This window comes from Bos javanicus, chromosome 15, assembly GCF_032452875.1.
Source record: "Bos javanicus breed banteng chromosome 15, ARS-OSU_banteng_1.0, whole genome shotgun sequence".
In the NCBI taxonomy this organism is placed as follows: Eukaryota; Metazoa; Chordata; class Mammalia; order Artiodactyla; family Bovidae; genus Bos; species Bos javanicus.
In genome coordinates this window covers 45,308,537-45,334,140 of record NC_083882.1, presented here as the reverse complement: position 1 = coordinate 45,334,140, position 25,604 = coordinate 45,308,537, and the positions used below count along the sequence as shown (strand labels likewise).

Here is a 25,604-nt window from a genome sequence, read left to right as displayed (position 1 = left end):
ACACAGTGCCTGGCACAGAGTAGGGTTCAGTATTTTCTGACATTGAGGACCAGTTTATTGGAAAGTGGAAGCAACTATTTACCAGGGATTCCATTAAGCCTTTTTTGTCTGGTATGTTGTCCAATACCCATGACAACTCAGCTAGGTAGATATTATTATGACTTCTATTCAGATGATGAAACTGTGACTCGGAGTTACCTGCTCTGTTGAAGACTAAGCACCACCCCCTAGATTCATCTCAGTTTCCCTATTGGCTCACAGTTCCCTTACCCTGGCCCTGCACCAGGTATCTGCCACAACCGTGCTATATGACAAACCACTTTGAAACTTAGTGGATTAAAACAATCATTGGTTATTTCCCAGGAGTCCACGGGGCAGCTGGGCAGTTCTGTCAGCCTGGGCCAGTCTTAGCTGTTCCCAGCAGACCCCCTCGTGCATCCACCGTTAGTGGCATGTTCCCCAGGGGATGACCGGCTAAGGACGGCCTCAGCTGCAGTGGCTTGGTTCTTCTCCACGTGGCATCTGATCTTTTGGAGGCGAACCTGGGCTTGTTCTCATGGTTGAGGAAGATGTCTGAGGGAGAGGGCACATGCATACCAAGATCTGGTTGCTTTCACCAAGTTTTTTTTTTTGCCAAAGCAAGTTCAAGTCTGGCTCTGGAGCCCATCCTTCCAATAGAACCTCTAATAACATCAGTATGAGACTTTTGGTCTTGCTGCTTTGGGAAAGACGCAGTCATCAAGATGAGTTTTTAAGTATGCAAATATCTATATGAAGGCAATGGATGGAGCACCAGTGTGACTGAGGGGAGACTGAAGAACCTGTAGGAGGGCTGCTGCAAAGTTTAGGATGAGGTCAGCGAGTGCTACACCAGCCTACTTTGAGAAAGGATAGAACAGCATCAGTATGACTGATTGTGTAAGAAGAATTCATGGCAAAATGTCAAAATGATTCTGTTTTCTAGCTAGATAAATGGGAGGATGGCAGTATCACACCTTGACACTGAGAAAATTTTCATCCTTTTCAGTTTAAGTAAGAATATTGAAGGAAAAAAAAAAAAATAACCCACTATGCAGAAACCAAAACTCAGCTCAGTCTTTAAATAAAAATTAAATAAAAGCAGAAAGTTCATAATTATAAGCTTGAAATGCTTAAGATGTCGCAACAGTTAGATAACTAATGCAAAACAGAGGCTGTTTGATCAGAAATTCCTTGGAGGACTGCCAGTTCCATGCTTCACTTGTGCATGAGTGTTGACCAGCCTGGATCCTCTAGGACAACAATTCTCAAACTTTTATCTCAGAAACTCATTACATTTTTTAAAAAATTATTCAGGACCCTAGAGAGTTTTTGTTGATGTATGTTAACATCTCTTGATATTTAACATATTTACAATTAAAATAGAGAAATTGTAGTATGTGCCAGATGCTAATCTAGGACAGGATATCTAGCAGTGAACATAGCACATTAGGCAAAAAGCCCTGCCCTCATAGAACTAATATTCTATGCTATGCTATGCTATGCTAAGTCACTTCAGTCGTGTCCGACTCTGTGCGACCCCATAGACAGCAGCCCACCAGGCTCCGCCATCCCTGGGATTCTCCAGGCAAGAATTCTGGAGTGGGTTGCCATTTCCTTCTCCAATGCATGAAAGAGAAAAGTGAAAGTGAAGTCTCTCAGTCGTGTCCGACTCTTAGCGACCCCATGGACTGCAGCCTACCAGGCTCCTCTGTCCATGGATTTTCCAGGCTAGAGTACTGGAGTGGGGTGTTAGTGTGAAAATTTACAATATGTCAGATCGAAGTTAAATACTACAGAAGAAAACCAGCTAAGGTAAGGAGGTTATGGAAAGCTGGCCTCTTCTGAAAGGACACACATGAAGGAGGTTGGCTGTGTTGAACTCCAGCTATAGAGACCCACAGTGGAAGCTGTGCACTCACTACTGCTCACAGGTCTTCCCAGCTTCCTCACACTCCATGCTGTTGAGCAGCACATAGCCATACAAACCAACAGCCATGCATCCTCTGTTTTCTTCTCAGACTCAATGGCTAATCACCAATAAAGGGAAGCTGGCAGGGCTCTGTACTGGGTGCCATGAAATACTTCTAGAGTTGGGAACCTAGATAAACCTTTGATGTGGTTTTGCTGGGCTTCCCAGGTGGCGCTAGAGGTTAAGAACTTGCCTGCAATGCAGGAAACATAAGAGACACAGACAGGTTCAAACCTTGGGACAGGAAGATTCCCTAGACAAAGAAATGGCAACCCATTCCAGTATTCTTGCCTTAAAAATCCCATGGACAGAGGAGCCCGGCGGGCTACAGCCCACAGGGTCGCAAACAGTAAGACATGACTGAAGGGACTTAGCATGTGGTTTTGCTAAAGAGTTCTGTGAAACTCATCAGAATACATAGAGCATGTATTGTACGCCAGGCTCTGTTTAAGCACTCACCCTGAACTCACAGCCCTTCTGCAGAGCCGGATCTTCCCATGGCTCACTGAGTACCATTCCATATAAGCTGGTCCTCCTGCCCTCCTGTCTTCCATCTAATCAGGCTTTCTAGGCAGTGCAATAGCACTTGCTGTTGTCCACATGTACCTCTTGTGATCTGAATCTACTTGATTTCTAAGTTGGCCTAGCATGCATTGTGGTAGCAACTGACTAATACTGCATCATCTGAACCTAACTGGTTCCTGAGTTTGGTCAGTAAGCAATAAGAATTTCAATAGTGAGTGAGATATGTACCCTGTCCCAGGCCCTGTGGATAAAAAGACAAATAAAGGATAGATTCTGCCTAAAATGCTTGCAAGGAAACAGTGAGCAGGCAATTCCAATTCAGCCCAAGAATTGCCCTGGAAGAGGACTGCACAGAAAGCTTTGGACACACAAAAAAGAGCAAGTAGCTGCTCTGCAAGAGTCAGAGATTTTGTTTTGAAGGACAAGAAGATGTATCCTAAGTTAGCGAAGATGAGCTAAGGAAAAGTAGAGGCAAAGTCTCAAACTTGTGAGAGGCCATGGCAAGCTTGGTGATTACTGATTAGTCCAGTGTGGTGGGGAAGTGACAGAAGAAGTCAGCTTGGTGATTACTGATTAGTCCAGTGTGGTGGGGAAGTGACAGAAGAAGTCAGCTGAAGGACCCTGGGTACTATGCTGACATACCAGAAATACATTCTGTGGGAAACAGACTCACAGAGCAACTTATGGTTGCTGGGGGAATGGATGCGGGGAAGGGATAGTTAGGGAGTTTGGGATGAACATATACACACTGCTGTATTTAAAATGGATAACCAACAAGGACCTACTGTATAGCACAGGGAACTCTGCTTAGTGTTATGTGGCTTCCTGGATGGTAGGGGAGTTTCAAGGGGAATGAATAAATCTATATGTATAGGTGAGTCCCTTCACTGTTTACCTGAAACTATTACAACATTGTTAATCAGCTATACCCCAATACAAAATAAAACTTAAAAGTTATATATATATATATATATATATATAATATGGGGGAAAAGCATAACTGCCACTAATTTCCAGGACACAAATAACTTGAAGTTTTATTATTGACTACTCATCTGAGGGCTGTCATTTTTGACATCCTCATGTAACTGTCATTTGCTAGGTACTGATAAATGTTTATTAACATGAATACAATTCAGGTGGTTGAAGGAGTCCAGATTTATTTATTTTTGGTTGCAGTAGGTCTTCCTTGCTGTGTGAGGGCTTTCTCTAGTTGTGGTGAGCGGGGACCTCTTTTTGTTGTGGTGCACAGATTTCTCATTGCAGTGGCTTCTCTTCTTGCAAACCTCAGGCTCTAAGCACATGGGCTTCAGTAGTTGGAGCACATGGGCTCAGTAGTTGTGATTCGTGGGCTTTAGAGAGCAGGCTTTGCAGTATGTGGCATCTTCCCAGACTAGGGACCGAGCCCTTGTCGCCTGCATTGGCAGGCAAATTCTTAACCATTGGACCACCAGGGAAGTCCCAAGAAGTCAAAATGTTACCTTTTGTTGGTTGGCCTCAGCACTGTCATGGCACTGGTGGCGTGCGTTTAGCTTGCTGATGTATTACAATGAGCGTATAATGAGGATCAAGGCCTAGTGGAAGTCAAGTCTTACGCCATCTTGGGCCTGGTCGGTTCTGATCAGTTTTTGTCATGTCCTCAATGCCATTCTCTTAAAGGTTGTGCTCCGTCCCCTTCCCTCCTGTCTCACAACCTTGAGTCTGGCTTGTCACTCGGTTCCCACAAACTCATCAGTTACCTGACCTCTCTTTTTCTGTTTCTTGAATCTGTGCCCATTTTTTCATTCCCATCACTATTTAGATTTTTCTCATCTGGATTACGCTTACAGACTCTCCACCTGTCTCCCTGTTTCCCCTCTCCTCCACCTCTACCCCAAGTTAATTCTCTACTAATAACCAGCACAGTTTTTATTTTTTCTTTTTAAATATTTATTTGGCTGTGCCAGGCCTTTGCTGTGGCATGTGGGATCTTTAGTTATAGCATGTGGGATCCAGTTCCCTGACCAGGGATCAAACCCTGGCCCCCTGTAATAGGAGCACCAAGTCTTAGCTACTGGACCACCAGAAAGTCCCACATCACTGTTTTTAAAATATAACTCTGATTGAGTCATTCCTTATGGAGGGAAAAGTCTCACCAAGTCTAGAGAGTATTACTATTGAAAAAGGGGGAAAATATTAAGAACTTTCAAATAAGTGATATTTATAAATGAATTCACTCTGAGGCCTTGGGCCAAATTCTACCCTAATTGCTTGTCTACAGTTCTGCCTGAGGGGTAAACCACAGATTTTCATTCTCTGATTTGCAAAATGTCAGTATCTCTGTTAAATAATTTGCATCTTGGCTGGACTCAAAGGTTTTCAATTTATTTCTTAGCCTTCCTCAACCTTTTAGTCCCGCTAATTATCTCTTCTAAGAGAGGCACACCAGGGAGTTTTAACTTTCCCCATTATTCAAACATTGGAAGTATATTCTCCCCAAATTCCAAAAGAAGAGGAATTTATGAAAAAATTATAGAATATTCACCTGAATAAACTGTACAACATCCAGGCTAAACCTCTTATTTTACAGGTGGAAAAGCTAGATTGACCAAGGGACTTTTAGGGAGTCACACAGAGAACCAAATGGAGTTCAGACCACTGAGATCTCTACTCCCAGTGCCAGGTTCCAGCTACGAGGGACAGGAGAAAGCTGAAGGGAGCACACAGGGGAAACTTCTGTGCTTTCTCCCCCAGAACTGTGTTTCCATGATCAAAACCATCTAGCACTCTCGTGTTTTGCTATTTCTTCAAAGAGGGGTAGAAGGAGGAAGAAGAATGTTTGTATTAATTACTGCTGTATTCTATTATTTAAAAAACTATTTGTTTATTTGGCTGTGCCAGGTCTTAGTTGTGGCATGCAGGTTTAGCTGTGGCTTGTGGGATCTAGTTCCCTGATCAGGGATTGAACCCTGGCCCCCTGCGTCGAGAGTGTGGAGCTTAACCAGTGGACCACCAAGAAAGTCCCATTTCTGCTGTATTTTAAATGAATATTTTATCACTGATGAGACATAGATTGTTCCTTGTTCTTAGCCACAGTCCCTCATAGCTGGCTGCAAGTCTGCTGACTTTCCTCCAAGAGGAATGGGCAGGCTGGGAGCTCCCTAGTCAGGACAGATATCTTATCATCCTGCTAATAGGCCCTGGGGAGTCCATTGCCTTCATTTCTTCCTCTCTAGGCATACCCAGGCTCACCCATTCTCCACCCCTTCCCACCATGTCCACAAGCCCATCCACTATGTCCCTTGGGCTGGCTGGGGGTGTCCTGGCTAGGGGTGTCTTGGCTGGCCCTGCCTTCCAGCTCAGATTCAGCTCAGAGGCTCCCTTAATTGGGTGATCTATCAGGTTACTTATCCAAACCTTTGCTTTTTTAGCTTGGAAGATAGAGATTAAAATATCTACCGCTTAGATGAACTATAAGATCTAGATAAGCAAAGAAGTACCTAATCACAGTACCAAGCATATTACATGTATTTGTAGGTATTTATTAATTTTTCAAGCTTTTGGACTTGTTCCTCAATAGGGAACAGCTTCTGAGCTTCTCTCATGGCCCATGGGACCACCCCTTTCCCATTAAAGGTATCTGTGATCACATACAGTCCTAAATCCTTGTTCATTCATCATCTGTCATCACAGAGCTTGTGGGAAGAGGAGAGCATTCACATGAGACAGATTCAGCTGGTCAAACTGAGACAAGGCATACTGAGCCCTGGCAGAGATAGGTCCTGGTAAACAGGGCAGCCCGCCCCCTCTCTTCCACACCACAGCGCATAGCCCTCAGAGTTCAGCATGTAGGGGGATCCTTCTGTTAGCTGCTCCTGCAATGCAGACAAAGGACCCTGAATGCCATGTTGAGATATTTGAAACTTATTCTAAGGTTCCCAGCTGTCCCAGGCTTCTCTACCTTTCCTAGGGATTTGGTCTCTATAACCCAGGCCAACCAGGATGAAACTGACCCAGAGGCCATAGGGAAACAATCCCCTAGTCTGGTAAAACAGGTCAGTAATGGGGCATGGTGGAAACTGTTGGCTGAGAGACTTCCATAATGATGCTGAAAAGTCAGCCTCTGTGTACAGTGTAGAATTGAATCTCAGAGACAGAGTTTTGGGTGAAGTAGAAAAGAATAGCTTTATTGGTTTGCCAGGAAAAGGGCACACAACTGACTGGTCCCCTGAAAAACTGTAGTCCTAACCTGGGAGGATTTGGTGGTTCTAGGGTAGCTGACAAGGATCAAGGTGTGTGCAGGGCCTGCCCTCCTTTAATACGGCCTCAGGTGGTTTCTTGATGAGCTTCTCAACATTATCAAACTGTGACCTTCTCTTGATTGAAGAATGCTAACATCTTCCAACCTGACCAACCTATACAGCAGGTTAAAAAGGAGAGACATTACTTTGCCAACAAAGGTCCATCTAGTCCAAGCTATGGTTTTTCCAGTAGTCATGTATGGATGTGAGAGTTGGACTGTAAAGAAAGCTGAGTGCCGAAGAATTGATGCTTTTGAGCTGTGGTGTTGGAGAAGACTCTTGAGAGTCCCTTGGACTGCAAGGAGATCCAACCACTCCATCCTAAAGGAAATCAGTCCTGAATATTCATTGGAAGGACTGATGCTGAAGCTGAAACTCCAATACTTTGGCCACCTGATGCAAAGAGCTGACTCATTTGAAAAGACGCTGATGCTGGGAAAGATTGAAGGCAGGAGGAGAAAGGGACGATAGAGGATGAGATGGTTGGATGGCATCACTGACTCAATGGACATGAGTTTGAGTAAACTCCGGGAGTTGGTGATGGACAGGGAGGCCTGGCGTGCTGCAGTCCATAGGGTCGCAAAGAGTCAGACATGACTGAGCTATTGAACTGAACTGAACTGAGTATCTTCCATTTGTTAGGGATTTTAGTTCTGCTGCTAAGTCGCTTCAGTCATGTCTGACTCTGTGCGACCCCAGAGACGGCAGCAGGAGAGCTCAAAGATACTATTATATGCATCTCTTGAAGTCAACCAAGACCCTGCCCCAAGGCTGCACTACTGTTTCTTGACTTCGCCTCCCTCTTCCCTGGTTAGCAACTGTTCCAATCTGCCCTTTGGAACTCAGGGAAGGTCATGGAGGCTGGAGTCTATTCCCTAGAAACAGGGGATACAGAAAGTCTTCTGAGCCTCGGAGCTCCACAGGGTTCTATTCAGTTTCAATAGCTTGCCCCAAAGTTTGGTCCTGGCCATGGTGTGAAACATGCAAGTCCTCTGGGAGCAGCCACAGATGGCATGACTGTTGGAAGGACTGACTCTCTAGGACTTGGTTCTCCCTAACCACATCCCTGCCATATGCTGCCTTGGTGACAATATTGTGTCACGTTTTTAAATTAAATAATGCATTTGAAAGTATTATAAAAACCCTAAAGTGCTTTACAAATTATTATTACTTATGACATCTGCAGTCAGAACTCTGGGTGTGCAGCACTATTTAAACCCTAGAAAAACATCTGCTTGAATGAACCTACCTTCCTTACTAATTCAATAGATGTTTGTTGAACCCACAGAGCTCTCAGGCAGTAGAGTACAATAGCAAACATGAACACAAAAGCCTTGCTTTTGTGGATCTTATAGTCTAGTGAAGGAGAAGGACAGTGCACCAGTAAATAAAACAGATAACATAATTACAAAACTCAATAAATGATCTCAAGGAAATAAAAGAGATGCTACAGAAGATCATTTTAAATTTAGATACAGTAGTCACAGGAAGCCTTTTAAGGATCTGAAATTGAAACTGAGGTTTGAAGGATGAGTAGGAGCAGACTGTGGAGGATCAAAGAAAAGAACACTTCCAGCAGAAAGAAGTTCAAGTGCAAGAGCCCTGAGGCAGAAACAAACTTGACAGCTCCCAGAATAGCAGGAAAGCCAATGAAATCTCCACACAGTGAGGCCAGGTACAGTGAGGCAGGTGGGAGTATAGGGAGGGAGTGGAGGATCAAGTCTGAGAGACTGGGAGAAGCCAAATCAGATAGATGTTTTAGGCCAAGTTAGTGGTAGGGAAAAGCGTTTAGCAAGTCAGTCACATACTTCATGTTTTTATACAGATCACTCGTCCTGCTTTGTGGAGAACATTCTGTAGATAAGCAAAAGTAAACTCAGACAAATTGGTGGTAGTAGTCCAGGCAAAAGGTGAGGATTCACAGAGTGCCGGGGGAAAGGAGGGGGTGGAAAGAGGAGGATATAGAAATATAGTGAGCATTTTAAGTGTAACATCATAATTTAAAGAGAGGTTTACTACCAGCACTTGCCAGTTTGGAGAGATGGAAAGAAAGGAATCAAAGATGACTTCTGGACAGGTAATTTGAGTGATGATTTTTGCTTGAAATGGGGAAAGGAAGAGAGTTTGGGGAATAAAAGCAAGAGTTCTGCTTTGTACAGAGAAGTTTGAAGGTAGCCAAGTAGGAACACGGAGTAGGCAGTTGGATGAAAAAGTCTGGGGCTAAATAGACATCCAGATAAGATGTCATTCCAGATAGGAATTCTTATTTATTCATTATTCAGAATTTACAGTGCTATTCAGAGCCATGGGAAAGAATGAAGTTACTTGGAAAGTTATCATAAATAGAGAAAAGAAAAAGTCTGAGGACAAAACACTTAAAGGTGGATGATAAGGGACCAGTTATGAATGCCAAGAGAAAAAAAATCCAGAAAGATGGGAGCACAAAGAAAAGCAAAGGTGTTCTATAATCAAGAGAGAAAAGAGTTTCAGGGAGAAGTAGCAATCAGGTCATCAAAGTTTACTGAAAAGTTAATTAGGATGAAGACTGAGAATTGACCCTTAGATTTTGCAACATGGAGGTTGTTGGTGACCTTGAGACAAGCTGATCCAGTGGAGCAGGCAGGGGAATTTAGACCTGTGGAGACCTGGAGCTGATCTGAGTAGCTTAGGGCGTAAGTGGAGGTGAGGAACCTCCTCTTTTAAGGAGTTTTATTATAAAGTGGAGCAGAGAAATGGGGTCACACTAGAAAGCTTCTAAGATGATCTGGTAACCTGTTTGTTTACAGAAGGGGAGGAAGAGACTGTTGGGCAGGAGAACAGAGGTAATTTCAGGTGCTAAGCGCTTGTGTTGGTGAGAGGAACAAGATTCATTGCAAAAGTAAAGAGAGCAGGAGGGAAAGCAAATAGTGTGGGTTCATGTGAAATTGATTAATAGATTGGTTAGTTGGAAAACTCATCCATTCAGCAAACACTGGCTTCCTATGTGCCAGTTGCAATCCCAGGGGCAAGATACACAGCAGTGAATGAAACAGATGAGACAGTGCTCATGCCCTCATGGAGTTTATGCTCTATTGAGGGGAGCTGAACAATAAATATGTTAACAGATGAATTTATAATATATCAGAGAGAAGATGACAAGCACTAGGGAGAACGATGAGCTAGGGTAAGGGGGTTGTGCGGAGCTGGACAAGGGGGCTGCCATTCTTAATAGGGTGATCAGAGGAGACCTTGATAATGAGGGAGCATTTGTGAGCAGACCTAAATGGAGCGAGGGAGGAAGGCACGTAGTTATCTTCAGGAAGAGGGTTCCAATCAGAGGGAACAAAATGTGCCAATTTCCTGAGGCAGGAGTGTGCTTGGCACAGTCTGAGGCACAGCAGGGAGGCCAGTGTAGCTGAACAAAATGCTCAAAGTAGGGGAGTTTGCAGAAATCAAGGCAGAGAGGCAGTGGGCCGGCAGCCCCGGATGGCCTGGAAGGTAGAGCTAAGCTTTACTCTGAGTCAGATGGGAAGTCACTGGTGAGTTTTAAGCAGACAGGGAAATGATCTGACTTATATTTTTCAAAGATACCTTCGGCAGCTGTGGAGAGTGGCCTCTGAGGTCAAGGACGGAAGTGTGGGAGGCTATTGCAGTAATCCACACCAGAGATGATATTGTTCTCTGATTGCATCTGTTTTCTTAGTGAAATCAGAGGTGAGATCTTCCTAGGAGAGTGAGGAGGCTATGATGGAAGCTTGAGGAACGAAAAGAAGGTACGGTTATTGTGGGTGATGAATTGATTAAAGAACTATGGTAGGGTTCCTCACCTCCAATTATGCCCTAAGCTACTCAGATCAGCTCCAGGTCTCCACAGGTCTAAATCCCCCTGCCTGCTCCATTGGATCAGCTTTTCTCAAGGTCACCAACAACCTTCATGTTGCAAAATCTAAGAGTCAATTCTTGGTCTTCATCCTAATCAACTTCTCAATAAACTTTGATTACTTGATTGCTACTTCTCCCTGAAACTCTTTCTTCTCTTGATTGTAGAACACCTTTGCTTTTCTTTGTGCTCCCATCTCTCTGGATTTTTTTTTTTTCCTTGTCATTCATGACTGGTTCCCAAATAGCTGGCAGTACACACAGTTTGCCAAATGCTTACTCACCTCCACCTCTGGGACTTCTCTGGCCATACATCTTTCCTACTGTGTCCACTCTCTCTCCTTTCACCATATTTCTTTTCCTCTGACTCCAGTTGGCCTCCAGTTGGCCTGGAGAACCTATGTATTTATTAAGAACAAAATGACAACCCGCTGACACATCCAGTTTCTTATATTGAAGCTTTTGGAAGGACTTGCGGAGGCCCTTGGAATGTTCAGTTCTCTTCAAGAGACTGTTATACATTCGACTGTCACTCCACCACTTCACCCTATAGCAGTCAGTGAGGGAGACCTAGAGACTTCCTGTGCTTTTTTAAGACTTTCCTCTCCTACCTATGATATAGACCTCGGCAGGATTGGAGGGAGACATACAGGATTTCTCATGCTTTTAGTCAGGCCACCACACCCTGCCTCTGTGACATGCCCATCTCACAACAGACTGTCTAAACAGGGCAGTCCCAGCAACAAGCTCATGACTGGAATCGATGACCCACTTTTTCTAAAATGGCGAGTGGCATTCATCTAATCTTGACCCATATCTCTCTCTAACTTGTGAGAATCCCAAGACCCTGAGGTCTTCTTGAAGATAGCAGATGTAAGGGCCAGGTGGAAAGGGCTTACACCACTTCTGTCTACATCCCACTGGACAGGACATAGATCAATAGGTGCAGCTTATGTACAAAGGAGGCTGCGAACATGTGCCTGGAGAAGAGGAAAATGAAATGGTACCTGATGAACGCAGATATTTGTCTCTGTGGTGACACAGAGATCAAGGGAGGGCTTCTCTGGTGGTTCAGTGGTAAAAAATCTGCCTGCTATGCAGGAAACAGGGGCTTGATCCCTGATCCAGGAAGATCCCACATGCCGGGAAGCAACTAGGCTTGTTCACCACAGCTATTGAGCCTGTGTTCTAGAGCCCAGGAGCCACAGCTGCTGAGCTAGTGCGCCACAACTACCAAAGCCCGTGTGCCCTAGAGCTCACGCACTGCAACCAGAGAGTAGCCTCAACTTGCTGCCTCTAGAGAAAAGCCCGCACAGCAACAAAGATCCAGCTCAGCCAAAAAATATAATAGAAATAAGTAAATATATATATATATATTTAAAAGATCGAGGGAGAAAAAAACCTTTAATAAGGAGGAACTAATCAATATTGCCATTCTACAGAAAGGTCAGCTAAAATACGGACATAAAAGGTTGACATTTTCAGTTAGGAAGTCTGTGGTCATGCTTTAAAGGGTCATTTTTGTGAAGTTATGGTGAAGTGAAAGAATGGGAGGTGAAGAAATGGGTGCAGAGAGTACAAACTATAGGAGAGTCTAGTTCTATAACATGGTAGAGTGCAGGAAGTTGGAAAAGGTGTCTAATTGTGGGAGAATTGATATTTACAAGCTAAAGAACTGGTAGTGAAGGAGAAATCTGAGATGGGAAGGGGGATCATTCATGGAGGGAACTAGAAGGCAGGAAAGGATGAGACAGGAGTGTAGGTGAACTAACTAGTCTTCACAGGAGGAATGACATGGCTGCTTCTAAGATATGTGGGAGGGGAGCAAGGTTAGGAGTTGAAGAAAAAGTCTCTAAGTGAGGAGCAGGAAGTCAAGGAAGTTCACGTCTAGTAGTATTTATGTTTGCAAAGGCGTTATTATGAAGGATCGGTGGGCTAGTTGTGGGGCAAAAGGAGGGCTTTAAGATAGCTGCCATGTGGAAGATGGGCTGAGCATGGAGAGCAGTATAGTATTTAGGGCTCAGTTGACGTTGGAGACCCCTTAGTGTAATGATACCAGTAGGCACCAATGTGAGATTTTTTTCACCAACACACAGCTCTCAAGGGCAGAGGCAGATCTTTGAATTGATCTAGGATCAAAGAAGGAAGGGTTTTTTGAGAGAGTAATAGTCTGAGTGGCAGTGAGGAGCTAGAGAAATATAGGCCCCTTCTTTTTACTCCATCTTCCTCCACCTAGTTTAGAGCCCTTCATCCTGTTTGGATTACAGAAATACCTTCTGCTTGGTTTCCCTGATTTTAGTCTCTTTCCCATGTATCTATTGTACACATGACTATCAGCTTAATTAGTCTTATAGAACAGTGGCCATGTTTCATTCTTATTCAAAAGCTTTAGTAGCTCCCTACCTTCTTAGAGAATTAAATCCATATTCCTTAGCTCTACCCTCAAGGTTCCAGGCACAGAGCAGGTTTCAACTAGTTTGTTTTATGCATCTAGTTTTATACACAAAGGATTTAGCTTATACTGGATGAAAAACTGTACTACTTCACTAAGTTTGAAGGACTTTCCCAAATGCAATTTTGTTAACTATTGGGAAAGCTTCTCCTACCCCTCTCAGAATGTCCTTCAAGGTGTCTTTCAAGGGCTAACTCAAAGGCAGGTTCTCCCCTGTATCAAATGATATGTCTCTTCTCTGTCCTCTTTTTTGAAAAAAAATTCATTTTAAGCTTTATATCTAGAGTCAGGCACCTATTAAGCAAGAACTGTGCCTAATTTATCATTGTACCCCAGCCCATTGTACCCCCAGCTCATAACACCTAGCTTAGTATCTTGCTTTTTGTTGGTATCCAGAGTCGGCTGACTAAAGGCATGCATGCATTCATGAGTAAATAAGTAATGAGTCAATGGACATGAATTTTAGCAAACTCAAATTTAGTGAGATAGTGAAGGACAGGGAAGTCTGGCATGCTGCAGTCCATGGGGTCTCAAAGATTCAGACACAACTGAGCAACTGAACAATGACAACAATGTTCTAGAAAGTTTAAGAATCAGAGTCCTTCCTGGAAGGTCATCTTCTCACGTTGTAGGGTTGATATTATAATTGTTATCCTTAGTACTTAGCACTGTTCTAAGACAGTACTGTAAGCTAAGTATACAGCAGAAACCTAGTAAAATCTTGGCAAACACAATTGAATTAGGTGCTTCCATACTCAGTGCGTCACCTGAAGTGCTCTGGAGAGTGAACAGGGCCTAGGACACAGCAAATAGTTGTTTATATCTTGATTTGATTAACTTGACTAATGAATGCTCTTATAACCGGACAGCAACTCCCTTCACAGACTCAGTTATTCTTTAAAATCTTTGACTCATTGAATCCTACAATCATTGACTGATCTTTATGTGATAATTTAATATTAGACACTGAAGGAAAAAAAAAAAAGCAATCTGTGAGAAAAGCAGACATCTCATATGTTCATAAAGTAACCTCTCCTTTTCCTCCTTTGTGGCTAGGCTGTGACAATATGCTGATGGGCATAAAGTCTCTGAAAATAGTGAAGAAGACGACTGACACAGATGGCTCTTGGATGAAAGATGCTGTCAGTGACTCTCCAAAGGTTTATGTCTTCATTGGGTCCAGAAACAACACTGTCTGGGAATTTGCCAATATTCGGGCCTTCATGGAAGATAGCACCAAGCCAGCCCCCCGGAAGCTGATTCTAACACATTCCTGGCAGGGAACAGGCCAAGTGATCTACAAAGGTTTCCTATTTTTTCACAGCCAAGGGACTCCCAATGAGATCATCAAATATAATCTGCAAAAGAGGATTGTAGAAGACCGGATGCTTCTCTTTGGAGGAGCAGGCAGAGCCCTGGCCTACCAGCACTCCCCTTCAACTTACATTGACCTGGCTGTGGATGAGCACGGGCTCTGGGCCATCCACTCAGGGCCAGGCATCCGCAGCCATTTGGTTCTCACAAAAATTGAGCCTGACACGCTGGGAGTAGAACACTCATGGGACACTCCATGCAGAAGCCAGGACGCTGAAGCCTCGTTCCTCTTGTGTGGGGTCCTCTATGTGGTCTACAGTTCTGGAGGCCATGGCCCACATCGCATCACCTGTGTCTATGATCCTCTTGGCACCATCATGGAAGAGAATCTGCCCAACTTGTTCTTTCCCAGGCGGCCAAGAAGTCACTCCATGATCCATTACAACCCCAGAGATAAGCACCTCTATGCCTGGAATGATGGAAATCAGATGATTTACAAACTCCAGACCAGGAGAAAGCAGCCTCTCCAGTGATGCATTACAGTGGGGAGGGAGATGGCCAGGGATGCTGCGCTCCAGGATGGGGGGCCAGGGCCCCTCTGCAATATACTATAGTATTAATATATTAATAGCATCCCACTAATGGCACACAGGGAGAGGAGGGGCTGCAAGAGGGGATGCACACACATTCTTTTCTAGATGATGTTGCCTTTGGTATCTTCTAAAAGCTTAGATGACAGTCTGTCATTCAGGAATTTTCAGGAAGTTCCATTACCCATCCCAACGCCCTGGTGCTCAAGGCCTTCCACATCCTGATCCAGCTTACTTCCAAACTTTTCTTTTTAGTAAAGCATTTTAGCATGTACTTTAATAATTCTCCCCACTCTCACCTTCTCAGCCATTAGAAATGTAGGCCACACCCTCATACTCCTGGCTTTTCTCCCCTCTGGCCTTTGCCCAAGCTCTTTCCTCTTTTACAGTTGCCTATTGATATTCTCCTATTATTCACTACCCAACTAAAGTACTATTTTTTGGATTAATTTTTATTGGAGTATACTTGCTTTCAATGTTGTATTAGTTTCTACTGTACAACAGCAAAATGAATCAGCCCTGCATACACACGTATCCCCTCCCTTTTGGCCTTCCTTCCCATTCAGGTCACCACAGTGCATTAAGCAGAATTCCCTGTGCTACACAGTATGTTCTCATTAGTTATCTATTCTATACATAGTATCAATAGTGTAAAGTAATATTTCTTGTTGATGTTTAATTTTGATTTCCCCTGGTACTGTCCCTACACCAAGCAAGGCGGTCGTAATAAGAAAGTGAAAATATTACCATTTGAATACCACTTTCCAGTTATAAAGTGTCTGCATCTGTGTTAGAACTCCTCTCACCCTTACGAGATAGACAGGGACAAGCCTTTATAGACAGAGGGTTTCGGTGAGCCATTCAAAGTACCAAAGCTACAAAAGGAAAGAGCTAGAAAAGACCACAAAGCCCATAATCTTGTCATTGTCCAAGGAAGCATCAAATATATGTTTGTTCACCCAACTTTTCTCAGCAATTTGTTAATCATTTCAGCCTAAAAATAACGGCCTGCCTCTTTAGCTAGTTTCATGCCTGCACAAGACCCTCCTGTAGGCCTTTGAAAAGCTACTTCCTCCAGAAAACCAGCCTAAGGCTGAGGACCCTTCTGTAGACTCATCTTGCCTTACCTTCCCCTGCTTCTTTCTTCCTGCCTGAAACACAATAAAAGTGACACTAAGCAAATAAACCTCATCAGGTTCTATTTGCCTACATGCCCTCAGCATGAAAGTTTCAGGGAGTGCTGCCCGTGCCTGGATTTACAGTGAACAATCCCCAACTCACTGAGGCCTGCAGTAAGTATTCTGGAATCTGGATGGATGCCAAATAGCAGGCAAGGGACTCCCTGCCACAGCAGGCGTGCCACGTGGCACAGGGGACAGAGACCACCTGGGCCTGTCTGGAGGGGCTTCTTCAAACTTTCCCACACAATTGTTCACTGCAGGCTGTTCAGGTCACAAGTGCAGGCTGTGGTGCCAGTCTGTGTCATGTGCTGGGGCCTCTGTCTTCCCAGGTTGGTCACATGAGAGGGTTTGCTCTGTTTGCAGCTGTTTTCCAACTCTGCCAAGCCCAGGCTGGGACCATAGGCAGTGAAGAGAGGGGTGGGGTTTTTTTTTCTTTTTCTTTCCCATAGGATTTGAGTAGCTGTTTGGCAGAATGGAATTGCTAAGCCCATGGACATAGCAGTTACCCACAGTTCTAACAGAGTGGTACAGAGAGCTCAAATCCATTGTGGAATGAGGCAGATATGAATAAATAAATGTGGTGATATTACCCATTCCATGGATTGGGGGCCATTTGCTGCCCCATGGGTAAAATAACATTACCTATTTCACAGGGAAAAGGAATGTGCCTTACAGATGAGGGTAGCAGGGGAATTAATCAGAGTGGGATTACTCATAAATCCTGCATACATGGTGGCTTTGGAGGCGCAGAGAGGCTACCTGTGTGCTGTCTACCATTCATCTGTGATAGGCTTTGCTTTGACAGTTATGCAGGGCACACCTGCCACTAACAACCCACTCTCATGCCTTAAATTTCTGTAGCTAGAATCACCTTTTAGGTTAAGACATTTTCTCCTGGAAGCCCCTGTTAACAGGGCACTTTGTTTCCTGGGAGCCAGGGGTAATCATGTAGGTCTGTGGACACTTCTTGGGCTTCTTTCAGATGAACTTTTCAGTTCTGGCCTCTTGTTGGATTTTACTGAGGATTGAAGGTCCTAAGATCTAGACCAGTGGTTCTTAAACTTGACTGCACCTAAGAATTGCCTGAGGAGCTTTTAAAAATCCTGATGCCAAGCCATACCCTCAGACCATTCAATCAGAGCCTCTGGAGGAGGGACCAGACAGTGCTGTGATTTTTAAGTTCCCTCCCCTAAAATGGTCCCAAAGTGTGAATAAACAGGAAAATCAGTGATTTACACCATTTAAAAAAAATTGAAGTATAGTTGATATACAATGTTGTATTAGTTTCAGGTGTACAGCAAAGTGATGCAGTATTTTCTTTTTCACATTCTTTTTATTATAGGTTATTACAAAATATTGAATATAGTCCCCTGGGCTATACAGTAAATCCTTGTTTATCATTTTATATATATATATATATATATATATTAGTGTGTATCTGCTAATCCCAAACTCCTAATTTATTCATCATTCCCCTTTCCCTTTCGGTAACCAGAATTTATTTTCAATGTCTGTGACTTATACCATTTTTAAAGATGATTTTTAAAAAGTAATGTATAGTTCTAAAGAACAGACTATCATTTTCTGAGGACTGCGGGTCCCCTAGGGCAATAACATGTAGGATTTGGAAACACCCATGAACTCGTGTGAACCATGGCAGCCTCCTCTATAAAAGCCTCTGAGCTGCTATTTTAAGGAAGTGAAAGCGAACTGAAGAGTGTCCTGTTGTAACACAACTCTTGTGGGCCCCAGCCTTCCTCTGCTGGCTTTGCCCTTGGCCTGCCTCTGGCCGGGTTCCTGCAGTGACCAGAGTTTCATGTTTGCCAGGGTGGCTTAAGTTTTGTTCGCATGTACAAGTCTTCTGGGCACACTGGTAATTTCAGACCGTCAGGATAATATAAAAAAAGATGTGTCTTGTGGAGTTGATGAACAATCCAGCCTGTAGAAATGTAGATAAAAACTGAGGTTAGGGAGATAGTGACTCCTGCCAGAGCTGGGGACTATGCCAGAGTCCTTGGTGTCGATGCCATCTGAGGCCCACAGGGATTTTAATCCGCTGAACTGAGCAACCAAGTCTTGTGGGCCCAGACAGGGCAACAATCTAGCAGTACCACCAAAGGGGATTCATGCCCTACACCGGGGGAAGGCCTTGGCCTAGGTCCCCAAAGGCCCAGTCCTGCCCCGATCCTACAATCCATTCCTGTGCTCAGCAAAGCTTTTGTTGTGCCTGTGGAACCCCCGCCTAAATGCTGGGCACAGGACAGGACTATTTGTCCCTAGCTGTTCACAAGAACGGGTGCCGGCGCCTTTGATTGACGCTGACCGCTAGAGGGACCTCCACTCCAGGTCGCGGGGTTCGAGAGCGGCCAGATTCTAGGGTGACTCAGTCTTCCGAACTGGGGGCGCTCAGAGACAAGAAATGAGATTGCCTTCAGGCCAACCTCAATTTGAACTAGATCGCCTGGGCCCAGAAGCTGGGACTGCCTCTAAAACATTCTTTCTATGACATCTCTTTTTGCAATTCTCGACACAAGTTCCCTTTCTGCTTTTCGCTTTTATTCCCTATGGCCAAAGAACGGTGCTCAAGGGCTGGAGAAGCCCAGGGAACCGGGAGCCCAGGACCGCCAGGCGTCAACCGGGGCCGGAAGGGTGCTGGAGAGGGAGGTGACAAGAGCAGGGGCGGGGCTCCTAGGGGCGTGGCCGCCAGAGAGAGGCGGGGCTTAAGGGAATGGTAAAGTCGTCTTAGGAGGCGGAGCTGGGGCTGGGCGGGGCTGGGGCTGGACCGGCGGGGGCTGAGCAAGTCTGAAGGGGCGGGGTTGACGAGGCAGGTCGCTAAGGAACTGGAACTCTTGGCGGTTGGGTCCCTGCGGGCTGCCACGGAGCCTAGAGGGGAGGGGGCGTGGCAGAGGGGCGGTCCCGGGGGAAGGTGGGACGGTCTGGGAGCGGGCGCTTCGGGACGAGCCTCCCGAGTCTCCCGTGGGTCCCCGCCCCCGTCACGTGGGCTCCGGACGCGGCCGCTGCCGGTCGGTCCGCTGGTTGGTCGGTTAGTTGGTCGGTGGGTCAGTGGCCTGCTACTCGTTTCTCGGCTCTCATGTTCGGAGGTTGGGGGGGACAAGTGAAAGGCCCGCACACCTGAGCTGTCCGGAGAGGAGCCCAACACTCAGGTCAGTGGGTTCTCCCCACGTCCCCCGGGCCCACTGCGCAGGCTGAACTGGGAGCCCCCGCAGGGGAATTGCCTTAGGAACCGAGATCGCCGAGTGTGTCCCAGACGCGAGGGCGGGGACCCTCCTCCCCTTCTCTTGCCAGATTGGGAGGCGAATATAACTCCTGGGGATTTGCTTCGCGTCTCCTCCCAGTCCTGTCCGAAGTCTACGGACTGTCCGCGCCCCTACAGGTGCCGGGATGGCCCTGGAGATGCGCGGGGCGGTTGGTCATCCCAGCTGTGTGTAGTGTGTCAGAGCTCTGCTCATTTGGTTGGAGCAGCGGCGTAGTCTAGAGAGATAGCCCAAGGTGGTCGGGAAGCTTACGGTCCGTTTTGCCCAAGCAAATCGGTGTTCCCCAGAGCGTGCGTCCAGCTGCAACGCCTTAGCAGAAATCAACTCTACTGTAATTGGGAAAATGCAACATGCTTTTCCAAACCTCAAGCCACTGCGTCCCAAAAGACGGCAAGACGGGGATGGTTCTGTGTTCCTCTCCTTCATGACATCCTGACTCCAGACCTTCAGTTGTTCCTCAGATGAAAATAAGATTATATATTTAAAGACCAGGGCTTCCAAAGTGTGCATAAGATCAAAACAGGCACTCTAGCCAGCATTTAGTCCTCTTAAAAAACAAATCCAGAGCATTTTTACTTTTAGAGCAGCTGGATGTTTGTCTCCCTTTGTATATTTTCGTTCACTTCCTGTCTCATATCTCTTTCTCCCAGTTCCTTAATCAATTATACTACAAATCTGCAATGTTACCAAATTTTATGTTGCATTCTATGACGTTTAATGCCCAACAAAGGCAGTTAGCTGTACACAAAATTCGTCTTCTGCGTGTTCAGTCTTTGATTGTTATTTGTACTACGTGAAAAAATACTTGATTTAGGGGTTATTTCTTTTTTACTTGAGGCTTAGGTAGTCTGTATGTAATCTGCTTAAATTCATATTTAGGTGACTTTGAAGTGGGAGATGAGGGGGACTGGTGAAATTTTACTACACTCATTCATAATTTTTACTTAATAATACATTGTTAGTATTGTTAGTAACAATAATACATTATTGTTAGTATAGTTAGTATTACTTAATACTACATTATTGTTAGTATTGTTAGTATACTTAATACATTATTGTTAGTAATCTAACAATAATACATATTGTTAGATTAATAATACATTATTAATCTCAAGTTCAGTATCTCACTGAACTTGAGATTCAGTGATGTGCCAGTTATTAGCATATTGCTACTACAGAGATAAACAGCATCATGGTCTCTTTACTGGGTCAGCTATGTGCTACAGGTGCCTGACAAGCAGAATGAAATAAATGCTATGAAGGAGGTATGAGCAAAGTGTTGTGGGAATTTATCTTTCATCTGATTGTGTAAAACCTGGGATAATTTCGGGAAGGCGGTGACATGTGCATGGTGGACCTTGAAGGATTTCTCCGGGCAGAGGTAGGTAGAGTGTGACCTGCCCTGTGAGAACTGTGTACGCAGGCAAGCACTTCATAGCCTGAGAGGTAGCAAGCGGCCCAGCTTGGCTGCAGTGGCAAGTGAGAGACAATAAAGCTGGTGATAAGGAAGAAACCTGTTCCCAGCGGGCCATGAAGGCCAGGTGGAGAAGTCAGGGCTTTGAAATCATGAGCCTCAATAATGGCTTTTAAGCAGGAGATTGATTGATGGTTCTCTGAATTTAAAGTCTGGGACCTTGGCCCTTGACCCTTTCAGCCTCCCAAACCTCTAGCCCAGTGGAGAAAACCCAGTAAATATTTGTGGAATGAATGATCTGGCAACACTTGGTAGCAGTGCTTTTCAACCTTTAACAAGCTTAAGAGTCACCTGGGGATCTTGTTCAAATGCAAATTCTGATTCCTAGGTCGGGGTGGAACCTGACATTCTGCTTTTCTCGGAAGTTCTCAGCAGTGCAGCCCCTTCACTTATCTATAGCAAGGATTAAAAAAAAAAGTTTGCAAACCTGGCTGAGCCTCAGAATTGCCTAGGGAGCTTTTAAATTACTCAGATTAAGTAGGTCTGGCATGTTTTTACCAAATTCCTCTGTGATTCTGATGAAGGCCAAATGGAAACTGCTAGGTGAGAGACCCTGGGGTTGGAGAAGCCCAGTGGAAGATCAATTAAGATAGAAGTGACTAGGGCCTGTGCTGGATCCCGGAGAGGATACAGGTAGGAGAGACTAGAGAGACGGAATCTGTGGGCTAGGGGGCCAGATGGAGAAGTGAGGAGGGAGGAACAGTCCTGAAAGAATTGCGCTTTGGACAAGGAATGGCGTAGCCTTTCGGCTGTCAGATTTGCGGTAATATTTGGAAGCTGTTTTTCACTTGGCTATCAAAAACATTTCCTTCCTGATACATAGATTTGTTCATGACACTCCTGCTTGAAATCTGATGGATCCCCTTTTGCAAAACATGGGAAGGAATAGCTAATACGAACAGCACCGTTGAGGCATTTAAATGTTGAGGCAATAAACTTAAAGGTTTATTAAGTTCCCAGACTGAACACCCTCATTAAAGAAATATCACTCAGAAAAAAAAAAAAGACGTCACACTGTCATCACTTGGTGTGGGCACAACTAGGCTGAAACTCTTGGCAGCTTTGTGTTTTCCTGAGTCACTATTTTTCCTGCTTCCTCCTTCCTCAGAGCAGTTCCACTTGTTTTCCTAGCATCATTCTTCGGTTTCAACACTTGATGACACCTTTGTGTCTCCGTTTCTGCAGAATCCACTGCTGGTCCCAGAAGGGCAGGCTGTATCCTTTATAGACTCTGAAAGCCAGGTCTTGCAGATCTTCATGAGGGCCGTTCTTATCTCTCAAGCAGTGAGTACTCTGCTAAGAGATGCCATCTCAGAGCGTCTGTTTACCGTTAGACCTAGATCGCCTCAAGGCTTTGAGAGTTCCAGGGTGCTGCTCACTCTCAGCTTTATCTTCGGGAAATTTATGATTTCTATTTAGTGCTCCTAGGTAGTCCTTACTACGGTGCTTCCTTGTAAGTCTTACTTTGATTTCCTCTCTCAGTCACAAACACATTTATGCACACAAGAACACAGCTTTCACTGTGCACAGTGCTTTTAGTCATCATGTTCCATGTTGTGTAGTAATCTTGGCTTCTGTAACACATTTGTAGATGGAAGGTATAGACAAGATGGGATAGGCTTGCCTCTGAAACGGATAAAGTATACCATCCTTGTTTGGCATTCAGAGTTCCACAGAGGCTGGCAATAATTTGACTCATCAGCTGCATCTCCACTGTTCCCCAAACCGAGTAGCTTAACAATTTCTACATTTTGTGCCTCTCTACCTTAACATACACTATTTTCTCTTCCTGGGAAGTCCTTTTGTCTCTGTTCTGCAAGATGCATGAACTCTTGCTAATCCTTCAGGAGGCAGATCAAAGTCTTGAAACATCTCCCCCTCCCCAACCCCCAAGTCATTTTTGTTGTAGCATCCGGTTCCGATCTCTGCTGTGGTACATAATGCACATCTTTTGCATGTCTCTCTGTCCACACCGTCTCCAAACTCTTAGCTGCCCTGGGGCTGCGTCAGCCCTTATGTTCCACCCAACTCTCAGTAGATGTTGAGGAAGAGTTTGTGGCAGAGGAGGGCCTTGAGCTGGGTGGCGTTACCGTGTTGCCTTCAGTAAAAGGGGGAAAGGCAGATGGTTTTGTGCTGGATATAAGGCAAGGAACAAGAGCAGAACCTGAAAGACTAGGACAAGCCTGATGAGTGGCCTGCAGGGCTGGAGTCATAGGGTGAGATGGGGAGAGGACTCTGGGAGAAGTGAGGCTGGAGTCTCAGGCTGGGGAGAGATCCTGGAAGGTCTTGAAAGCTGAAGTTAAAGAATTTAAATGTAATGTTGATGACCTTGAGACTAGGTGAAAGCTGTGCTTTCAGGAGGATTCCAGGCTAAGAAGGGCAGGTTGGAGAGACAGGGAGGGGTTTATGAGAATGTGCTGTTGGAATAACCCATTGCGGTAGATTAGGACCTAAATCAAGTCAATGGGTGGAAAGGAGTGAACAGAGGTGAATGAGCTTGCCAAGAAATCCTGCAGGATTTGGTGACTGATGGGATTTGAGGGAGAGAGAAAATAGTCAAACTGGACACTGACATTTTGTGCTAGTTTGCTGGGAGAAGAATGAAGCAATTGTTAGCAGCATGAAAGCATGGAGGAGCTCCTTGGAAGGGGGAAGGGAGATGAGGGTGGTTGACTCCCTTTGGAGTCAGGAGGGAGCCTTGGGTAGTTTCTCGCATGCTCCCTATATTTTTACCCGTGAGGATGATGACATCCAAAGACACCTACCCAAGGTCACCCAGCTGCTGGTGGCAGAAATCAGGCCTTCTGGCCCTCTGGCCCTGGGTTCTGTCCTATGTAGCTCAGTGGGTTTGAACAGATGAGCGCTATCGGAAAGTCCAGATGGAGACTCCATTAGGCAATGAAAAATGAGAAAGAGACCAGGTTTGGGGCAAATTCAGCCTGCAGAACAGCTAAGGCTGGAGACTTAAAGGTCAAAGACTCAGAGCGAAGTGTCTGTAGCAGCCAAAGCCACTGGGGGTGTGAAGGCTCATGAGATCTTTCTGTTTTGTGGTGATGGGAAGTAGGGAGTGCTTTATGGTATCAGCACTCTTATACTTGTTAGTGCTTAGTGCAAGTACATGGGTATTAAATGGTTTTTCTGGGAATGCAAGCATCAATCCGTCAGTTCCATGGAAAGATGTATTCTAAGGACCCAAATATCCCCCACCCTGCCCCCTCCTTACTGCCAGCAAGTTTTAGGGACACATCCAAACAGTTATGAGAGGTTGCCTGTGTAGTATTGGAGTGAGGGTGGTGGGGATGCCTATCTGGGGAAGGTGGTCAACCTTGAGAACCTTTTCTAGGCAAAGACCTATGTGTAGGGCCAGTGTCAGGGATTTAGATGGTTGAGTGAGGGACAGAGCTGTCCGTTAAGGAGGGAAGGCCTTTTCTAGAATCTACACTGCTGCCAAGAGACTCAGTGGCCCTGAGGTTGGATTTCCTCCCCTCCTTACCTTTCCCTTCCACACCTCTCTACCTGGCCAGGCTCCCCAGCCTTTCAGGATGAGTCCTACCTTTGCCCTGACACAGTGGTTACCTCGGTTTGCTAAGGCAGAGCTGGGTTAACACATGTGAAGCCTTTAGATGATTGCCTGGCATATGATACTTGCCCAATAAAAACAAAGACACAAGAAAAGCTGGGATTCAACTTTGAGTCAAACTTGCAAGCCTCTTGAGTTATGTAGCTGGGTCTGACAAGTTTCTAATTCATCTTGTTTTGAGTGTGTGTGTATTTTACTGAGACCAAAGTGTGTGCATGAGCCTGCTCACCCATGCTAAAGTATCAGTGACAGCCCTAGATTGCAGACTGGAGATTTGAGTTGTCCCTGTCTCTGAAACAGCTTATTCAGAGTCGAGTGGGTGGCAGGCCTACTAACAAACCTCCAGGAAGAGGTTGTCAAGCCAGGTGAGGCTATGGGGAACTGATCCTGTCACAGCCACTCCCTCACCTTCAGGGCTGTGCTCTTGAACACCTCTGTTTCCTCCCAGGATGAGGACAGGTGTAGGCAAGGAAGTAACCCAAATCCCAGGATTGCTCTGCTGGCTCAGGGACACCAGTGTCTGCTGGTCGCTGGGCATTTTTGGTGGGCATAGTCAGAACCCCCACCCAGACCCCAGCTAAAGACATAAATCCACAGTGCCTTGTGAGCATGGTTGGAATGGCCCACTCAGTTATGGCTGGGCAGGGAGCACTCTGACCAGGAGAACCATTCCTATGACTGCACTGGGGTGTCCTAAGAGGTCTTCTGAGCAAACGTCTCCCAACTGCTCCTGATAGAAAGGTCCAGAGAGCCCACCAGAAGGAACTCCTTGTGTTGACGGTATGTGTGTGTATATGAGAGAGAGAGAGAGATAGAGTTGTGTAGGAGCCAGGGGATCTGCTATAGGGACTAAGGGAGCAGAGAAGGGCAAAGCCACAGCTCAGGTTTGGAAGACCAAGAACAGGTTACTTTTGTTCCTTGCATGCACACGTGACAACTCCTCTCTTAGGGCACCTGTTTCCTTCCCGCAACAGGCTGTGTTTCCCCAAATCAGAGGTTTATGCATGAACAGCTAGCTTGACACTGAACTGCTTCCTGGATGAAACAGAGCTGTATGTAGACTGGCCTCAGAAAGCTGCCTCCAG

At 45.3% G+C, this 25,604-nt stretch overlaps 2 protein-coding genes across 11 annotated transcripts in view; both read left to right on the top strand.

Annotated features, from left to right (window-relative positions):
* OLFML1 (olfactomedin like 1) overlaps positions 1 to 16,195 on the top strand; it is a 30,580-nt gene extending 14,385 nt beyond the window's left edge. For both annotated transcript variants that reach the window (XM_061380524.1, XM_061380525.1), the window contains one exon: positions 14,162 to 16,195. In XM_061380524.1, the coding sequence (XP_061236508.1) occupies positions 14,162 to 14,952 (791 nt within the window). In that variant the 3' untranslated portion in view covers positions 14,953 to 16,195. The remainder of the gene's footprint in view (positions 1 to 14,161) is intronic.
* Positions 16,196 to 19,218: 3,023 nt separating this feature from the next.
* The window catches only part of PPFIBP2 (PPFIA binding protein 2), a 156,035-nt gene continuing 149,649 nt past the window's right edge, over positions 19,219 to 25,604 (top strand). For 2 of the 9 annotated variants that reach the window (XM_061380506.1, XM_061380504.1), the window contains exon 1: positions 19,227 to 19,354. The gene's annotated coding sequence lies outside the window, so the exon portion shown is untranslated. Of the gene's footprint in view, positions 19,355 to 25,604 lie in introns of all 9 variants that reach the window. The other 7 variants (XM_061380514.1, XM_061380508.1, XM_061380507.1 and 4 more) reach the window with 7 other exon arrangements.